This window comes from Hydra vulgaris, chromosome 07, assembly GCF_038396675.1.
Source record: "Hydra vulgaris chromosome 07, alternate assembly HydraT2T_AEP".
In the NCBI taxonomy this organism is placed as follows: Eukaryota; Metazoa; Cnidaria; class Hydrozoa; order Anthoathecata; family Hydridae; genus Hydra; species Hydra vulgaris.
Window position 1 is genome coordinate 16026374 of NC_088926.1, and position 16335 is coordinate 16042708.

Genomic DNA, 16335 nt, shown 5'->3' on the forward strand with positions numbered 1-16335 from the left:
TATAATTTTTTTATTTACATAAGCTCATCTAAATGGATTTTATGTAAAAATACCGATTTACAGGACCCAAACATTACTAAAAATTTATAAAAATTAAAAAATAAATTTACGTTTTATTATACATAAAAGTTCGCAGGAAAATGTTTTACACCAACACTCATTTCAAAAATTCATTAGTTATTACTTTTTATTTATTATAACTTTAGTTTATGCTTCATGATAAATTAAATGTAAAAGTTTAAAATTAAATAAAGATAGAATTGAAAAGGCTTGCAACTTTCAAATTTTTCACATTATAATTTTTTGGTATAATTAAGATACTCCCACTCGAAGCAACTAATTTTTACAAAAAAAGTTGAAAAACGCTGGTGTCTACTAAACTATATTTGGTTGAAAATAAGAGCATACCAATTGAGGCAAATTAATTTCGTTAAAATAATTATGTCTGAATCGGGTTCTTCATCCGATTTAAAATCATTAATTTGATTTTTTTTTTCCTTTCTTTTTTTTCAGTTAAATAAAATCGAACCGTTTCGTAAAAAAAGACAAACACCATCATGGAGACAACCCGATGGAATGCCTTTTGGAACAACAATTGCTTTTTGCAACAATGACGGTTGTTGTAATGCTAAAAAAAAAAAGAATTATCGTGGAAATACTTACAATATTTGCAGAGAGTGTATTCATATAGTAACTCTTCCACGAGGGTAAGAGAGTAGATGTTTTCGTCCATTTAATATATATATATATATATATATATATATATATATATATATATATATATATATATATATATATATATATATATATATATATATATATATATATATATATATATATATATATATATATATATATATATACAGATGCGACAAAAGTGTTTACATGTTTTTGAAAAATATTCTTTTTTAAAATAAATGATTGAAATACATGTTTATATATCAATATATTTATACCAAAATAAAGGTAATTCATTGTAGTTTCATGTTTTGAGCCTGAATTTAAATGAATGAGAAGTGTTTATAGCAAATTATTTATTGAAACAAAATGTCAGATGTAAACAGTTTTGTCGCGATTTATGCTATTATTAATTTTAATGCGAAATTAATATTTGTGCAGCCTCCACGACTTCTAATGACTGCTGCAATTCTCGCAGGCATGCTACCAATCAACTTCTTGCATTCTTCAACAGTTATCGAACTCCAAACATACTCAACTCGTTCCCATAATTCTTGTCGACTGGCTGCACTTGTTTCATAATTATAAACTCGATTCTTCACAATAGACCAAAGATTCTCAATCGGGTTAAGATCGGGACTTTGCGCAGGCCACTCTAGAATCTTAAATTTCTTCGAATTTAGGAATTCTAATGTGATTTTTGCCTTGTGCTTTGGATCATTGTCTTGCATAAAAAGTGTCGAACGAATTTGCTTTCGCCATCCTCGTAAACTAGGCAAATAGCCATTGTTTAAAATGTCAATATAATGTTTCGCGTCCATTATTCCACCAATTTTTACGATTTTACCAACACCAGACGAAGAGAAACATCCCCAAAACAACAACTTTCCACCGCCATATTTTACTGTTGGAATAAAGTCACGATCAGATTCCTTCTCCAGCTTTTTTCCATACATATCGAACGCCATCAAGTTAATCTTGCTTTCGTCTGTCCAAATCACCTTACTCCACTCAGCAAAAGTCCAGTTTTCATATTTCTTTGCAAATTCCAATCGTTGTTTACGATGTTTCGGTGTTAGTAGTGGTTTCTTGATCTTCTTTTTTGCCTTGAATCCAATTCTCTTGAGTTCTCTCTGCACTGTTCGTGTACTTACCACTATACCTTGAGCATTATTTAATTGTTTCTTTACATCGTGTGCTGATTTTGCTTTATTTGTCATGATTAATCTAGAAATTGTTCTCTGATCTCGAGTAGTGAAAATTTTCTTGCGTCCATTTTTGTTGCTTTTCTCCTCTATATCGTTTCGCCTCTTAATTTTATAGACTAAACAATAAGATATATTAAGTTCTCGTCCTATCTCACGAAGAGACAATCCTGATTTAAGCTTCTGAACAGCTAAATTTTCAATTTCTTTCGACACTTTCTTCATTCTTTCAATTATAATTTTTCTGTTGTTTACATTACGAATTTTAAGTTTAAATAAACCGTTTATTACTAATTAAGATATGTTTTATTCAAACAAATTAAAAATATAGCCACAAAGTATTAATTTCGCATTAAAATTAATAATAGCATAAATCGCGACAAAACTGTTTACATCTGACATTTTGTTTCAATAAATAATTTGCTATAAACACTTCTCATTCATTTAAATTCAGGCTCAAAACATGAAACTACAATGAATTACCTTTATTTTGGTATATATATATTGATATATATACATTTATTTCAATCATTTATTTTAAAAAAGAATATTTTTCAAAAACATGTCGCATACTGTATTTATATATTGTCGCATACTGTATTCATATATATATATATATATATATATATATATATATATATATATATATATATATATATATATATATATATATATATATATATATATATATATTATATATATATATATGGCAAACTACATAGCCTTTAATACCGTAATAGTAATAATAAATACCGTATGCGGGTTACCGCGGGTAACCCGCGGATAACTCGTGGGTTACCCGTCTACTTCATAGCTATTATACAACATGTTACTACATAACCTGTTATATATCTGCTACATAGCCCGCTTAAAATTGATTATAAACAAAATTTATTTTTGACTTTAGTCTATGCAACATAGTTTTCGAGTTTACCTCGGAAAACTAAAATGTCTACAGACAGATAATACTGATATTGGGACTGACAGACAGATAAACTATGTTTTCTTATATAATATATAATTTTAAAGTTTACAAAAGTTTATACAGGAAATCAAGTAATAGATAATTATATAATAAAATAATTTTTTTCTGTTTGGGAAAGCAAAATAACTATCGTTTCATATGGTGTATGGTAAAATGCAAACTCCACGAAAGCGCAAACTTCTTTGCGTACAAAACCATTTATTTAAAGGACCACAAATATTGTTTTAATTTAATTATAAATAAATTTACATATCAAATTTTTATATATAACTAATTGTTAATATATTCACTGACTACGAGAGAAAACATGCAAGAAAATGTACATACTGCAACTGTGGGTTTTGTTTATTCTATAAAAGATTTTATTTAGACTGATTATGGTCTAAAAAACGACTGAAAAAACTATTAGGTTATCAACTATCAACAAGGTTCATGGCTCGCAAAAACGTTTGTGTTTTACCAGTTCACAGTTCTGGTTCAGATTTTATTTAATACCGTTTCACGTTGCTTTAAAATGCGTGATATAAAAGCAACAACCCTAATAAAAAGTTTTTTTTTGCTGCGTGCAAAAATTTGTCCCAATTAATTTATTAAAGTATGGAAAACATAATTGTTTTTAGGGTTTAAAAACACAGTTATCTCATCAAAGTTTGATGTTTTAACAGTGTTTTTATACGCAAAAACATCACCCAATGAACAACACCCTCACGGTTATCATGGATCCTGATAATGTCTACTTAGTTGACCCAAGAACGCCATTTCTATGGAAAGATGGAGTATACATCAAGGTACCCTGCGATGCAAATTTTAAAATCTTATAATTTTGTCCACTGAAAAAAAATTGAATGTTCAAATTGATTGAAATTTTGATATCATAGTGCTCCTATGAAAGCAGTTGTGGAATAAAAGCCACTATATATAATTTGACAAAAATCAGTGCAAATGTAGCCTATGGCCACACCAAACTCTCTATAAGATTTTAGTATAATTGGTTAACTAGTTTAGAATTTATGGCAGTTTGAATGTTGTTAGTTTTTTGCTACGTATACGTCAGATCGTTACTGATTACTGTGATATTCGGTCACTATTTTCAAAATAATTGTTACATGAGTATTCTACTATGTAATACTAACAATTTTTATTTAACTATTTTATTAATACATAAACCATTTTCATTTTACAGACCAATTCATTGAGTTGCTATTTTGTGCCAACTTTAGCCTGGTTTATGTTGTTTAAGGTGGTAGTATAGTAATTAGCAAAAAAAAAAAAAAAAATCACCTTTTTCAAATAAAAAAAAATTCTACAATGTGTAATATAACATCAATAAGCAAAAAAAAAAAAAAAAAAAAAAAATTATGACAAATCTTCTTCAGCATAATTATCGCTGAAGGCCCATAAATGGGGTAAACTGTGACAGAGATTTTTCAAGAACCCTTATATATTTTTTATTGAAAATTTGGCTGGTGATATATTACATGTGGCATTGCAACATAGACTAGAAGATTTTGATATGGTCAAAAAAATTAAAAAATATTTGCATTTGTGTAAAATTTTGCAATTTTGGGGGTAATTTATGAAAAAAAATGATTAAAAATTACTGAACGAGAGAAGCAATAAAAATTATCCTAGTGTATGTTGTAGATACTAATGTAGTGAGTATGTGTGCCAAATTTCAAGTAAATCTGATAATTGGTTTTTTAAAAAATCCACGTCGCAAACCCCAAATACATGATTTTGAGAAAAACGCAATTAAAAAAAAAAAGAAGAATAAAATAGTTCAAAATTCACCACTTTTATAAGTTACACCTTCCAGTTCTTCATTTTGGTCACAAAAACCTTTTTTTATTGCTCTTAACTTTTTTCTTCTTGATTTTACTTTAGTACTACATTGTTTTTCTGCTTTAATGATTCGTTTATTGTCTTTACGTAAACAGTAATTTTGCGCATTTACACCGAATTCCATTCCAAGCTCATTAAACAATTTATTTAAGAACTGCTGCCCTTCATTAAAATTTAGTACAGCTGAGGCTACTCCTATACTTAGAGCAGTTCTTTCAATAAATATATCTTTTGGGCATCGCTTCCATATCAACTGGTTTAAAGACTCATTGGGATTCTGCGTTTTTCCATGCAAACATTTTTCAAGAAGTTTATCGGAACCAAGGTCTATAAATATTGGTTTGATGGTGTTGCAGACAGCAGCGGGAATACAAATATTTTCTTTATATGAAATTTTGCCAGTCAGTTTGTTAGACTGGAATTTGCACCAAGAATCTTTGGTACGCAAACAAAACTGATGACGCATTTCGCCATCACAACTTTCAGAACAGTGAAAAAGTACAGCTGCAACACTCTTTTTCATTCCATATAAATTTCCAACGTTTTGCCTTATTGCCTTACCATAATAATTTTGCAATGTATTTATAACATGTTCTGTTAAGCGACCTGCTCCTCCTAACTTTTTGCCATCACATAAAGTTTCTTTATTTTGTTTTTTTAAGTTTCTTAATCTAGTACCAACACGTTTTTGAATATGCCCAATGCACTCTGCTTTTTTTATTTCAAAATCTCCATAAGGTTTTGCAGAAACGACATTAACATATGAACTGCTATCTCCATCTCCTAGAAACGTTGTATATCTCAAATTATTTTTTTTTTCAGAACGCAAAAATATTTTTATTGTACCACTTGATTCCATAGAGGAGGCTGAACCGGTATGACTGATTTTGCACTTTTTATAATGTAAGGAGTGAAAATCATTATATTCTTCATGATGTGTGTACTTTTTTAACTCCTATATAGAACACAACTTACAAGTTTTTGTTTCTATTTCGTAATCAACACACTTACCATTTTCTACAGCAACAGCTGTTACTAATCCATTGTTTGAGGTGTATCCACGTTTCTGCCATGATCCATCAAACCCACAAATAATATCTTTAGATGTTTCATTGATTGATAGTAACTCATTTGCTGCATTTGACATGCTTTTGTCAACCAAACTTTGATAGACATCCAACATTATGTGCAATGTGTCATTATAGCAGTTTTTATTCATTGGAGGGTTCATGTTCATAATTCCACAAAATGTTTCTATTGCTGAAAATCCCTTACCCATTTCACGAAATGCAATTACTGTACGAGTGTTTATGTCAAAGCGTTTTCGTCCAACACAATTAATTTTTTTATCCATTTTAGCAGATGAAAAAAAAATCGTTTCCCATTCACAATCACTGCAACAAATTTTTAGTCCAATACTTAGGCCATATTTTTTTGAAGAATCAAACTGCAAATTTACTAACTTGTTACATTCTGGGCATTTAAGGACCATTATTGCTTTTTTAAGTAAACCAAAGTTCATAATAAAGTTAAAGTCTTCATTTATCTGTTGAGGTTCATTTACAACTTCTTGTAGGATGAGGAACATGGTATGTTTTCAACTGAAGGTATGGCTACGGTTTCATTATTTTTGCAGACATTTGTATGTCTGTTTCCATAAAACTTTCTTTTCTTATTTTGGTATACTCTTTTAGAAGATTGTTTTCTTTTCGTTCGACCCATTACACTTTTATTAAAATAAGATATTTAAAAAATTGACTGATGTATACTACACTGTAGACTATTGGTGAACTTATAAAGAGCATAAAATAGCAATAAAGCATGCTCATTCGCGTATAAATCGAGTCAATAAACAAGAAGTAACTGCTGATTAACAATTTTCATTATAAAAGTTTAGCATGAAACTGTTTTTATTGTTTATATATAACTTTGATTGCAAAAACCCGTAGCAACCTGGTAAATAAAGCGTTGCTACGGATAAAAATTGATACTGAACAATTTAAAAGCAATTTCAGAGGTATATACTGATTTTTTTATTATAAAGCAAGATAAGATTTCGACTTTACAATAGTTATATTAGCTAAAAAATGTATTTTTGAAAAAATGAATTTTTCAATTTTAATTACTATACTACCACCTTAATGCATAATGTGAGTATACTAACATTTCACAAGGTAAAAGCTGCTACCAAAATACAAAAAAAAAAGTTAAAAAAGTGGGAAACTTGGTCGAAGGATCACTAGTAAGTAAAAAAAAAAAAAAAGTACGTCTTCCATAAAAAATTTTTAATTTGCTCTTTAAACATTCTTAAACTTATTTAGACCTAATTTTTAACATTGTATTAGAGGTCGTCCATAAATTACGTCACACAATTTTTGACCGTTTCGACCTCCTCCGCCCCCCCCCCAACGCCCCTCGTCACAAAATCGTAACACTTTAGTAGCAAGTTTTGAATGAGTCGTCACAAAACCACTAACCCCCCTCCCCCGCATTGAGCGTGATGTAATTTATGGACAACCCCTTACCATCAAACTGCATTAGATTACTTTTCAAGTCATGTTCTTCAATTTTTTTTTTTTTTTTAATTTTTTAATAAATGACTCAATTTACTCTTTTACCATAAATTTTTAAAAAAAGTTTTTAAATGGATTATCAAAATTTATAGTTTTTAAATTAAAAGCATTTAAGAATTAAGATGGTGAAAATGTTCATTTTAAACAGTAAGCTATGAATTTCTTCTCTAAAATCTCTCATAATTCAAACTTAATTAAGATGAACTGTTAGACAATAATAATTTTTTAACTGATAATTATTAACTTATCATGCTTACAAATATTATTAATAAAACAATATTAAAATCAAGGAACTATTTACTTGAGTTACAAGGAAATAATCATTTTAATAATTTAACTTGCCACACTTAATTACAACTTAGGTGAGATCTTATTTGATGACACAAAACAAAAAACAACTTTTACTGCTCTTCAAAGAACAGTTCTTTGCTTTTGATAAAGATCATTTTTGCTTTTGCATCCCATCTTTGATTTTGATAAAGATTTTCTCCTTTTGTGTCACTGCATTTATTTTGATAAAATTTTTACAAACTTTGTTTCAAAGCAACTTCAATCTGTAAAGATTAATTTTCCTCTGACCCAGGCCCTCCAAATTTTTCAGCGGTCAATCATCTTAGTTATCTAAAATTTCAATTATCTGAGTTAATATAAAAAATATTCGGTTTTCTTATAGTTTTCCATCTTTGAGAGAAATAGATGTTTTTTTATTTTCGATACAGGTATTCCAAAAAATCTTTTCAACCAATTTTTATGCATTTTAACAGCAATTTATATCTTTAAAAAAGGTTTCTTAGAATTTTACGCTATGCATAAGCCAAGACAAGCCGCGCTTTAAATAGCAACTCAATATTTTGGTCTATAAAATGAAAATTGTACATGTAGGGGAGAGTGGAGAGAAGTAGGACGCGGAGAAGTGGGAAAGCTTAAAATTTCTAATTAGGATTGGTGCCTAAATACTGCTATACAATGTAAACAACTAAATTTTTTCCCCTCTATATGGCAGAAACTACTTTGTTTCTCTGCGTGCGCTAAAAGCCCTAAATTTGAACTGTACTTTAAAAAAGTGTTTACATTGGGGTGAAGTGGGACAGAAAAAAGAAATATTTATACCCCGCTTCATCAAGTCGCCATTTGATTATTTCGATCGGTGAAAGCTCTTCAACATTTTGATGTCGATTAGGTGACTTTATTATTTTATCAGCTTCTATTTAATAATTTGTGTTAAAATGTTGATTTAAATTTATTTGTCCCACTTCTACTCACATTTTTCACGGTTTCTCTAGAAGTAAAAAGTTATATACTTAGTTATTATTGTCTGGAAACCTAAGGAGATTAAAGATTTCATTCAATTTGAACATCGAAGTTAAATTTAAAATTTGCATCACAGGGTAATTTGATGTGTACTATACCTTTCCATATAAGTTGCGATTAGGGTCGGCTAGGCATTATCAGGACCCATAATAACGTGCCTAAGTATAACAACCTAAGAATAACATCTAAACAAATTTAACACCATTTAAAGTAGTAACTCCAGGAAAAACAAAAGGAAAAAAAGAGTTCTACAAGTATTTTACAAAGTATTTCTACAAAGCAAATTTAAAACTCATTCATAAATGTTAGAATACGTTTCAAACAAATTTAAAATAAAAGTTCTATGTTTGAAATGAATATTTTGTTAAAGAAGTTTAATTTTATCAAAGCCATAAACCTTTAATGATTTACAAAAAAGAATGTAAACTTTAGTTTTGAAAAAGATTTCAGACTACTTCGTTTAATCATAAATTTGGGAGTATTTATTAACAAAATAAAGATAACGTAACTAAAAAGTAAAAATTTAAATAAGTAAAAGTTACAAGAAAGGTAACACAATTAGTACTTAGGGCGTTAGGAAAGTTCGTAGAACTCCCCTATAAAAAAAAAAAAAATTTTTAATTTTATTTTATTAAATGTTCAAAATAATGTCCATCATTTATCTATACAAAGTTGCATCCTTTCAAGTCATTTGTCAAGCTTTTTTTATACTCTTCTTTGGGTATACTTTGAAGAAGCTTCGTTATGCGAGTTTTTTGACTTTCGACGTCAGTATCGTCATCAAGATTTTTTTTTATCAAGTCGAAAAGCCAATTATCGGATGGAGCTAAGTCTGGTGAGTATAGTGGGTGGCGAATTATTGTAACTCCAGCTTATTTTAGACAATTTGTAACGGTTTGAGTCACATGGGTCGAGCGTTATCATAGATAAATTTGAAATTTTGCGTGCCTGTTTTAGGTCTTTGCTTATTTATGTCGCATATAAGCGGTTTCAAACAATTTTTTATATAATATTTGCTAGTATTAGTGTCTCCCTTTTCAACATAACTCAAATTAACAACACCTGTTGAAGAAGATGTAGAACATGTTTTTTGGCTGAAACCTGTCGTATCTTACTATAGTTCTTGGACTTTCACCTTCACCAACCCAACTAGCGTTAGCTGACTTGTGTCCAGCTTATCTCAAATAAAACCACGACTGTAATAATATCACATAGTCTCTATGGGCCGTTTCTGAAAAGAGCTAAATTTTCCTTACATGCCTCAACTCTATTCTTGCGATTTTGATCGGTTAACTCGTGGAGTATCCAACGTTTTGAATGATTTCGTTGATTGTAAAACAATTATTCGATGTCAGGGCTTCAATTATATCATGTGTTGCAAGCGGACTTTCTTCAATAATGGCTCGCATACTTTTAATATTTTCAGCTGTATACGTGGTTTGAGAATGCCCTGAGCGAGCATCATCTTCGAGATTCTCTCTACCATCTTTAAAAAAGTAGCCCACTTGGCAACTGTACTCTATTTTGGAGCTTGGTCACCATGAACTAAAACCAATTCATCGGTTATGACTTGTGCTGAAACTCCAAGTAGAGCACAGGGGTTAGTATATGCTCGATTCTCAAATTTTTTCATTTTTAAATTTTTCTTTTAAACGTATATAATAAAACTTAAATAACTTTTTTAATAAACATTCAAAATTTTTCAACAAGTACTTAAAATGTCCATAATTTAACTCAGTTTAAAATGATATATAAATATTTAATTATTTCCTGTCTCATTGTATTTTTATAGATGAAGTTCTATGACGATCTAAGTAACATAACCAACACAAAAAATAAATTACTTATACACAACTTATGTCTGCTCCATACTATATAGTAATAGAACTAGTAAGCAGTTTACTACAAACAGCCATTAACGAGTTTATAAACGTTTTGTGAGCCTACTTTAGAATATTAACTTTCAGTTTGTTGTTAACTTGTTTGCGTTAATGGTTAAGCTGAGTCTTTGTGCGTTAGTGGTTTAGCTGAGTCATTGTGTGTTAATGGTTTAGCTTAGTCATTGTGCGTTAATGGTTTAGCTGAGTCATTGTGTCTGGAGTGATTATTATTGTTTTTTACATTTGTACCTTGAAATCTTAAAAGCTAAAAAAGTTAATTTTTTACATCAGTAGAAAAAGTTTTAAGACCTTGACAATCTAAATAAAAAAATAATGGAATAACTATTCGTTGCTACTCGTAATACTCGTTGACAGTCTCTAAAACAGAGCTGTAAAGAAACAAAACACCATACCAAACTTTCTAGAAATAATTTTACTTTTTAGGCAATAATACTCTTAAGTAAAAAAGAAAGAAAAAATTTAATCTTACAATTACTAGATACATGAATACCATATAAACACGCATTAAAACATTCACACAAAATTTTGTTTCTGTGATACTAGGATTACATTCATTTCATCGCAAATTTTTACAAGTATCGTTATTTGACATAAGTATAAACATAAAAATGTTTGGAGTTTGCTCCAAGTCTGGAAGTTATCGCAAACACCAAAAAATCCTGTCACTTATTATTCCTGTTTAATGATTATTTTTATTTTTACGAACAATGTTTTCTTTTACGTAAATCAGAACTTTTCTAACTTGTTTATTAATTTTACTCTCGGACAAAACTTTTTCATAATTTGGAAATTGGAAGATATAGTTATGTTATTTTAGCGCGCAAGTACATGTGCCAACTTGCAACTTCATTGCCATCAATTTGCGTTTTCTCGGTTGCTTGCCATATGGTCAATTGATGGCGTGCATTTTTGGAACACGAAACAACGAACATGATAATATTTTCACTTTAAGCAAAATAAAATTTAAGGAAAAAGAACAACTCCAAATAAAAGAAATCACTGAATAAAAAGTTTCCATTGATTGTTTATAAGAACAACCTTTATAAAAAGTATTATTTTTTTACCGGGTACCTGGTTACCCGCCCGTTCGTTCAACGGATACCCGTTTTCACAATTTTGACACCTCTTTGTATGTTGCAACTAAATCTATTTGTTGGCATAAAGTTTTTGCTTAACCGCTTTATTGTTTAAATTTTGTATTTGTATAGTTTTTTGCAGAATATCTACTGTAACTTTTATTCTTTGTTCTATTTCATTATACACACAAATGGTAAAAACACCTTTAGAATTAGAACAGGTCAAGATTGATTTTTTTTGATCAGATGTTACTGATATGACCAATTTAATTCTTTTTTTTTTTTTTTTATAATTACTTGACCAGAGCAATTTTTTATTTTTAAACCAGTTTTATCTAAATACCAGCGACTGATTTTTCATTCGTATTAAAAGTGTAATTGATTGTTTAAATTGTTTATTTTCTTGCATTATAATTTACATTAAATCAAAGAAATTTATTTTTTTCTTAGTTTATTCTTTGATATCCAGAATGTAGCAACTCTTCTACTTTTAGCATTGAAAGTCACTTATCGTTTTTCAAAATTTTGTTTACTAATCATAGTATACCATTTTAAAGACCTTTTTAAAGTTATGTTTAAGCCTAAAACTATTTTTTTTGCACAACTTTTACATTTCTGTTAAATCTCTTTGTGTTTTCTTGACTTAAAATAGAGTCATGTAACTCATTTAGTCAAGAAAAATGCATCTATGAAAAAACTAGGAAATGAAACTAATAAAAGTATTTTTCTATCAAACCTTAATTAACCCACAGTAACTTTGTGTAAAAAATGCAAAAACTGATCCCAATTCAGTTGCGGTTTAAACCAGAGTTGTTAGTCTTTGGCTTTGGTTTTGGCCTTGGCCTTGCATTAAGGTCAAAAAGTAAGGTCTTGACCTTGAAACTGATGACCTTGGCCTTGAACATTTTGGCCTTGGCTTTAAACGTTTCGGTCTTAGACTACCACCTTTTCTTAACAACTTCAAAACTTTCGTGTTTGCATTTTAAAAATTGTATTACAGTTGGTTTTGTTTACAAAAGTAATTTTTATTTACTTGAAAATTTTAGAACTTAATTTTGTGTTTAATGTCACGGTTTAAATTTCCAATTTTGACCAGCCATTTTAAAACAGCAACCAATGACATGATTGGGTAACGGGAATTTAATATAACTATATATTATATTAGTTAAAACAGTTTTAAGTTTATAAAAGAAAAAAAATCGTGAATTTTTGTTAAAATTAAAAAAAGAATTTCAAAGGTTTTTTAAATTAAAATAATTTTTATTGTATTTAGATTGCGATCTTCTCGTTCTACAGTTGATTTGCTAACAGTAATAACCGATAGCTTTTATCGTGCATTAGATAGAGGTGGAGAGGTTAAGGCTATCGCTCTTGACATTAGTAAAGCTATTGATAAAGTTTGGCATGCTGGTCTTCTCCATAAACTTTCTTCTTACATTGTATCTGGTAACATCTTTAAGATTATTGATTTCTTCCTTTCCAATCGTATACTATAATATAAAAGTTGTCCTCGATGGACAGCACTCTTCTTCATACCCTGTAACTTCACGGGTTTCTCAAGATTCAATCTTTGTCCCTATACTATTTTAAATTTACATTAACGATCTTCTAGATATTCTCACATCTAAGGTGGTATTGTTTGCTGATGATACTACCGTTTATTCTTGTTATGATAAGAAGCCAACACTCTCTAATTACTTGGAGAGGCATCTGAGCTTGAAAAGGATCTCACTTCTGCTACAGCATGGGGCTTATAATGGCTGATGAACTTTAATTCAGATAAAACTTAATTTTTTTCAGCCAATCGTTATAGCAATAATTTAGATCTTCCTATATTTATGAACGCTATATTTAGGAGCCAACCTCCAACCATTATTACATCATCGTAATGTTGCTTCTTTTTCTCTTTTCTCGAATACTATAAAGGCCACTGCTCTAAAAAGCTAGCGTCTCTAGTGCCATCTACTAAATTTCATTCTCGTCTTACTTGTCATTTTATCAAGTCTCATCTTTTCACTGTGACTATTCCTAAGTGCTCTAAAATTTCTTATTCATCTAGTTTTTTTCCCTCGAAAATCAGTTCTTTGGAATTCGCTTCCTTCATCTTGTTTTTTCATATAACATGCAACCTTGTCGTCAGTCAATCGTTATCTTGCTCTATAAACTTAATCTTTTCTCTTCCAGTAACTTCCAACTCTTATAGTGGTTTGCTTGCAACCTTGTTGGAAGTGAAGATGTGAAAAAATAAAACCCTGCAGTTTTGGTAACAATTGGCCTTAATGTAAGGCCAAAATTTAAGTTGTCAACTTTAAAAATGTTTGCATAGGCCTTGAAACTTATGTCCTTGACCATGGTCTTGAAACTCTTGACCTTTGCATTGAAACTTTTGGCCATGGTCTTGGTCTTGGTGTTTTTGGCTTTGTTAACAACTCTGGTTTTAATAACATTTCTTTTTACTCCGCATATATTTATACTCAACATGAAAAGTTGAAGATTTTAAAACTTTTAAATGATCTTTTTTATTCTTTTTGTTTAAAGATAAAATGCGTATATATATTAAAGTCATTAAACTTTTATAGTTTAAATGCAAAAAATGTTTGTTTTTTTCTAATCGTGAGGCAAAATTTACGTTTAAATTAAACTGTTATGTGTTACGCAATATTATACTGATTACGTTTTTTTTTAACAATTCGGTTTTCTTAAATAATTTTTTTTTCAATTGTTATTTTGTTCAGCTTAGTTTAGTTATATTCATTTTAATACGTTTTGTGAAACTTTTGCTAAAAAATTCATGAATTTAATTAGCTATTATTAACAATAGATAGGAAAAACAAAATTTCAATAAAAACAAATCGTAGCAACTTTAACTATAGTCTAAATCAAACTAAAAGTAAATGGTAATTTGGTAATTTCAGTAATGGTAATAATATCGATAATTTCAGCTGCCATCAGAAACTAAATTTTTTGAGTTTAGGATTTTACATCCGATTTAGCTTTAGTTTTAATTTCTGGCGACTACTAAAATTGCTTTATCGTTTCCTGGTGGCGACTAAATTGTTTCAGCGTTAGAATAAGTCTTTGCAGAAAATATATACGTATTTATTTTTCATCAAAACTTTTTTTATTTTTATATTATTTAACACCATTCTAAAACAAGGTTGTTGCTGCAAACAACAGTATTTGTTCCATTAACTTGAATTTTGTAAAATTTAAGTTAATTGAACAAGCTACTTTGCACCATATACCCAAGCATAATGAATAACCAAGCTGAGCAAACTACAGTGCTTTATATATATATATATATATATATATATATATATATATATATATATATATATATATATATATATATATATATATATATATATATATACATATATATATATATATATATATATATATATATATATATATATATATATATAAATATATATATATATATATATATATATATATATATATATATATATATATATATATGTCAGTCAAACTACAGTGCTTTATATATATATATATATAATTACTAATTTTAGATTTAAATAAATTTATTTAAAAATATAAACGTGTATTTTAATTTACAAAGCTACTGTTTGTACTATTCTATACTTTTATGTAATATAAGTTATTTTGTTAAATAAAGGTTTTTAATAATTTATTAGTATTTTGAAAATTAACTTTCAGATATTTACCTCGTACTCACTATCATATCACGTGTCAAGACACCGATTATTACGAAACCTGTTTGACTGGTGAAGGTTCGTGCACCACAAATACAGTTTCAAAAAACGTTACATATTTAAATCTAGTAAAAACATTTGTGTTTGGTTCATCTTGCTCGTGTGAAATTCGGAAAGACTCAATATTTAAAGATTTTATTTAAACCTTAAATATCATCTTTTATTTATAAGAAACTTTTATAATATAGAAAAAAAAATTTATCGGTTTTTTACAATTAGTACAAATTAGATTCTAATATCTAATTTGTACTAATTGTTATTACTTTCTGCATTTCTTCACTACTTCTTCAATATTAGAATCAGTTTTCAAACAAGACTACTTTTTTAAAAGTGATAATTATTACATTTTATATCAATAACATAAATTTTTAATTAAAAAAAACTTTAACTAATTTTGTTAAAATATCGATATTTGTATATATTACATAAACATATTTTCTGCGTGTAATGTCTTGTAATATCGTTGAAACTAGTTATCAAAAAGGGTTTTTCTGGGTTATGAATCAATTAATATCTCATAATCGTATTCATAATCGTATTCTTTTCCTGTAGTGTTGTTCTTATCTTAATTCTTATAGAACTTTCTAGAATTAGAGAAATTTTTCTAGAATTGATAAACCTTTCTAGAATTTTCTGGAGTCTTCTAGAAGCTTATAGAAATTAGAAAGAATTTTACTATACAAACCTCCTGGCTGAGCAACCCTAATAATTATATATGATTTTGTATTTGCAAAATGGCAGTCAAATAATATAAAAGTACCATAGCACCTATATTTGTAATTATTGCCTTTCATAAATATATTCAAGATTTATCTTCAATCATAATGTCTTTTAAAAAAAGTGCTTCAACTACTGACAGAAACAAATAATCTGGAAGAAGAATGCCGTACAATTTTATGATTCACATAGGAAAAGAAGAACTGTTCTACTAGAACAACAATCACTAGAAGATAACAGCAGAATACCATTCAAAATCAAAATTGTTGGTTGCTATCTGTTTCTGGGAGAATCCATCAAAAGAAGACAA

At 28.6% G+C, this 16335-nt stretch overlaps 1 protein-coding gene across 1 annotated transcript in view; it reads left to right on the forward strand.

The window, feature by feature from the left end:
• LOC136082117 (uncharacterized) overlaps positions 1-15600 on the forward strand; it is a 52528-nt gene extending 36928 nt beyond the window's left edge. Inside the window, exons 4-5 of the mRNA XM_065800681.1 lie at positions 514-707; positions 15253-15600. Of these exons, the coding sequence (XP_065656753.1) occupies positions 514-707; positions 15253-15451 (393 nt within the window). The 3' untranslated portion in view covers positions 15452-15600. The remainder of the gene's footprint in view (positions 1-513; positions 708-15252) is intronic.
• Positions 15601-16335: the final 735 nt, after the last annotated feature.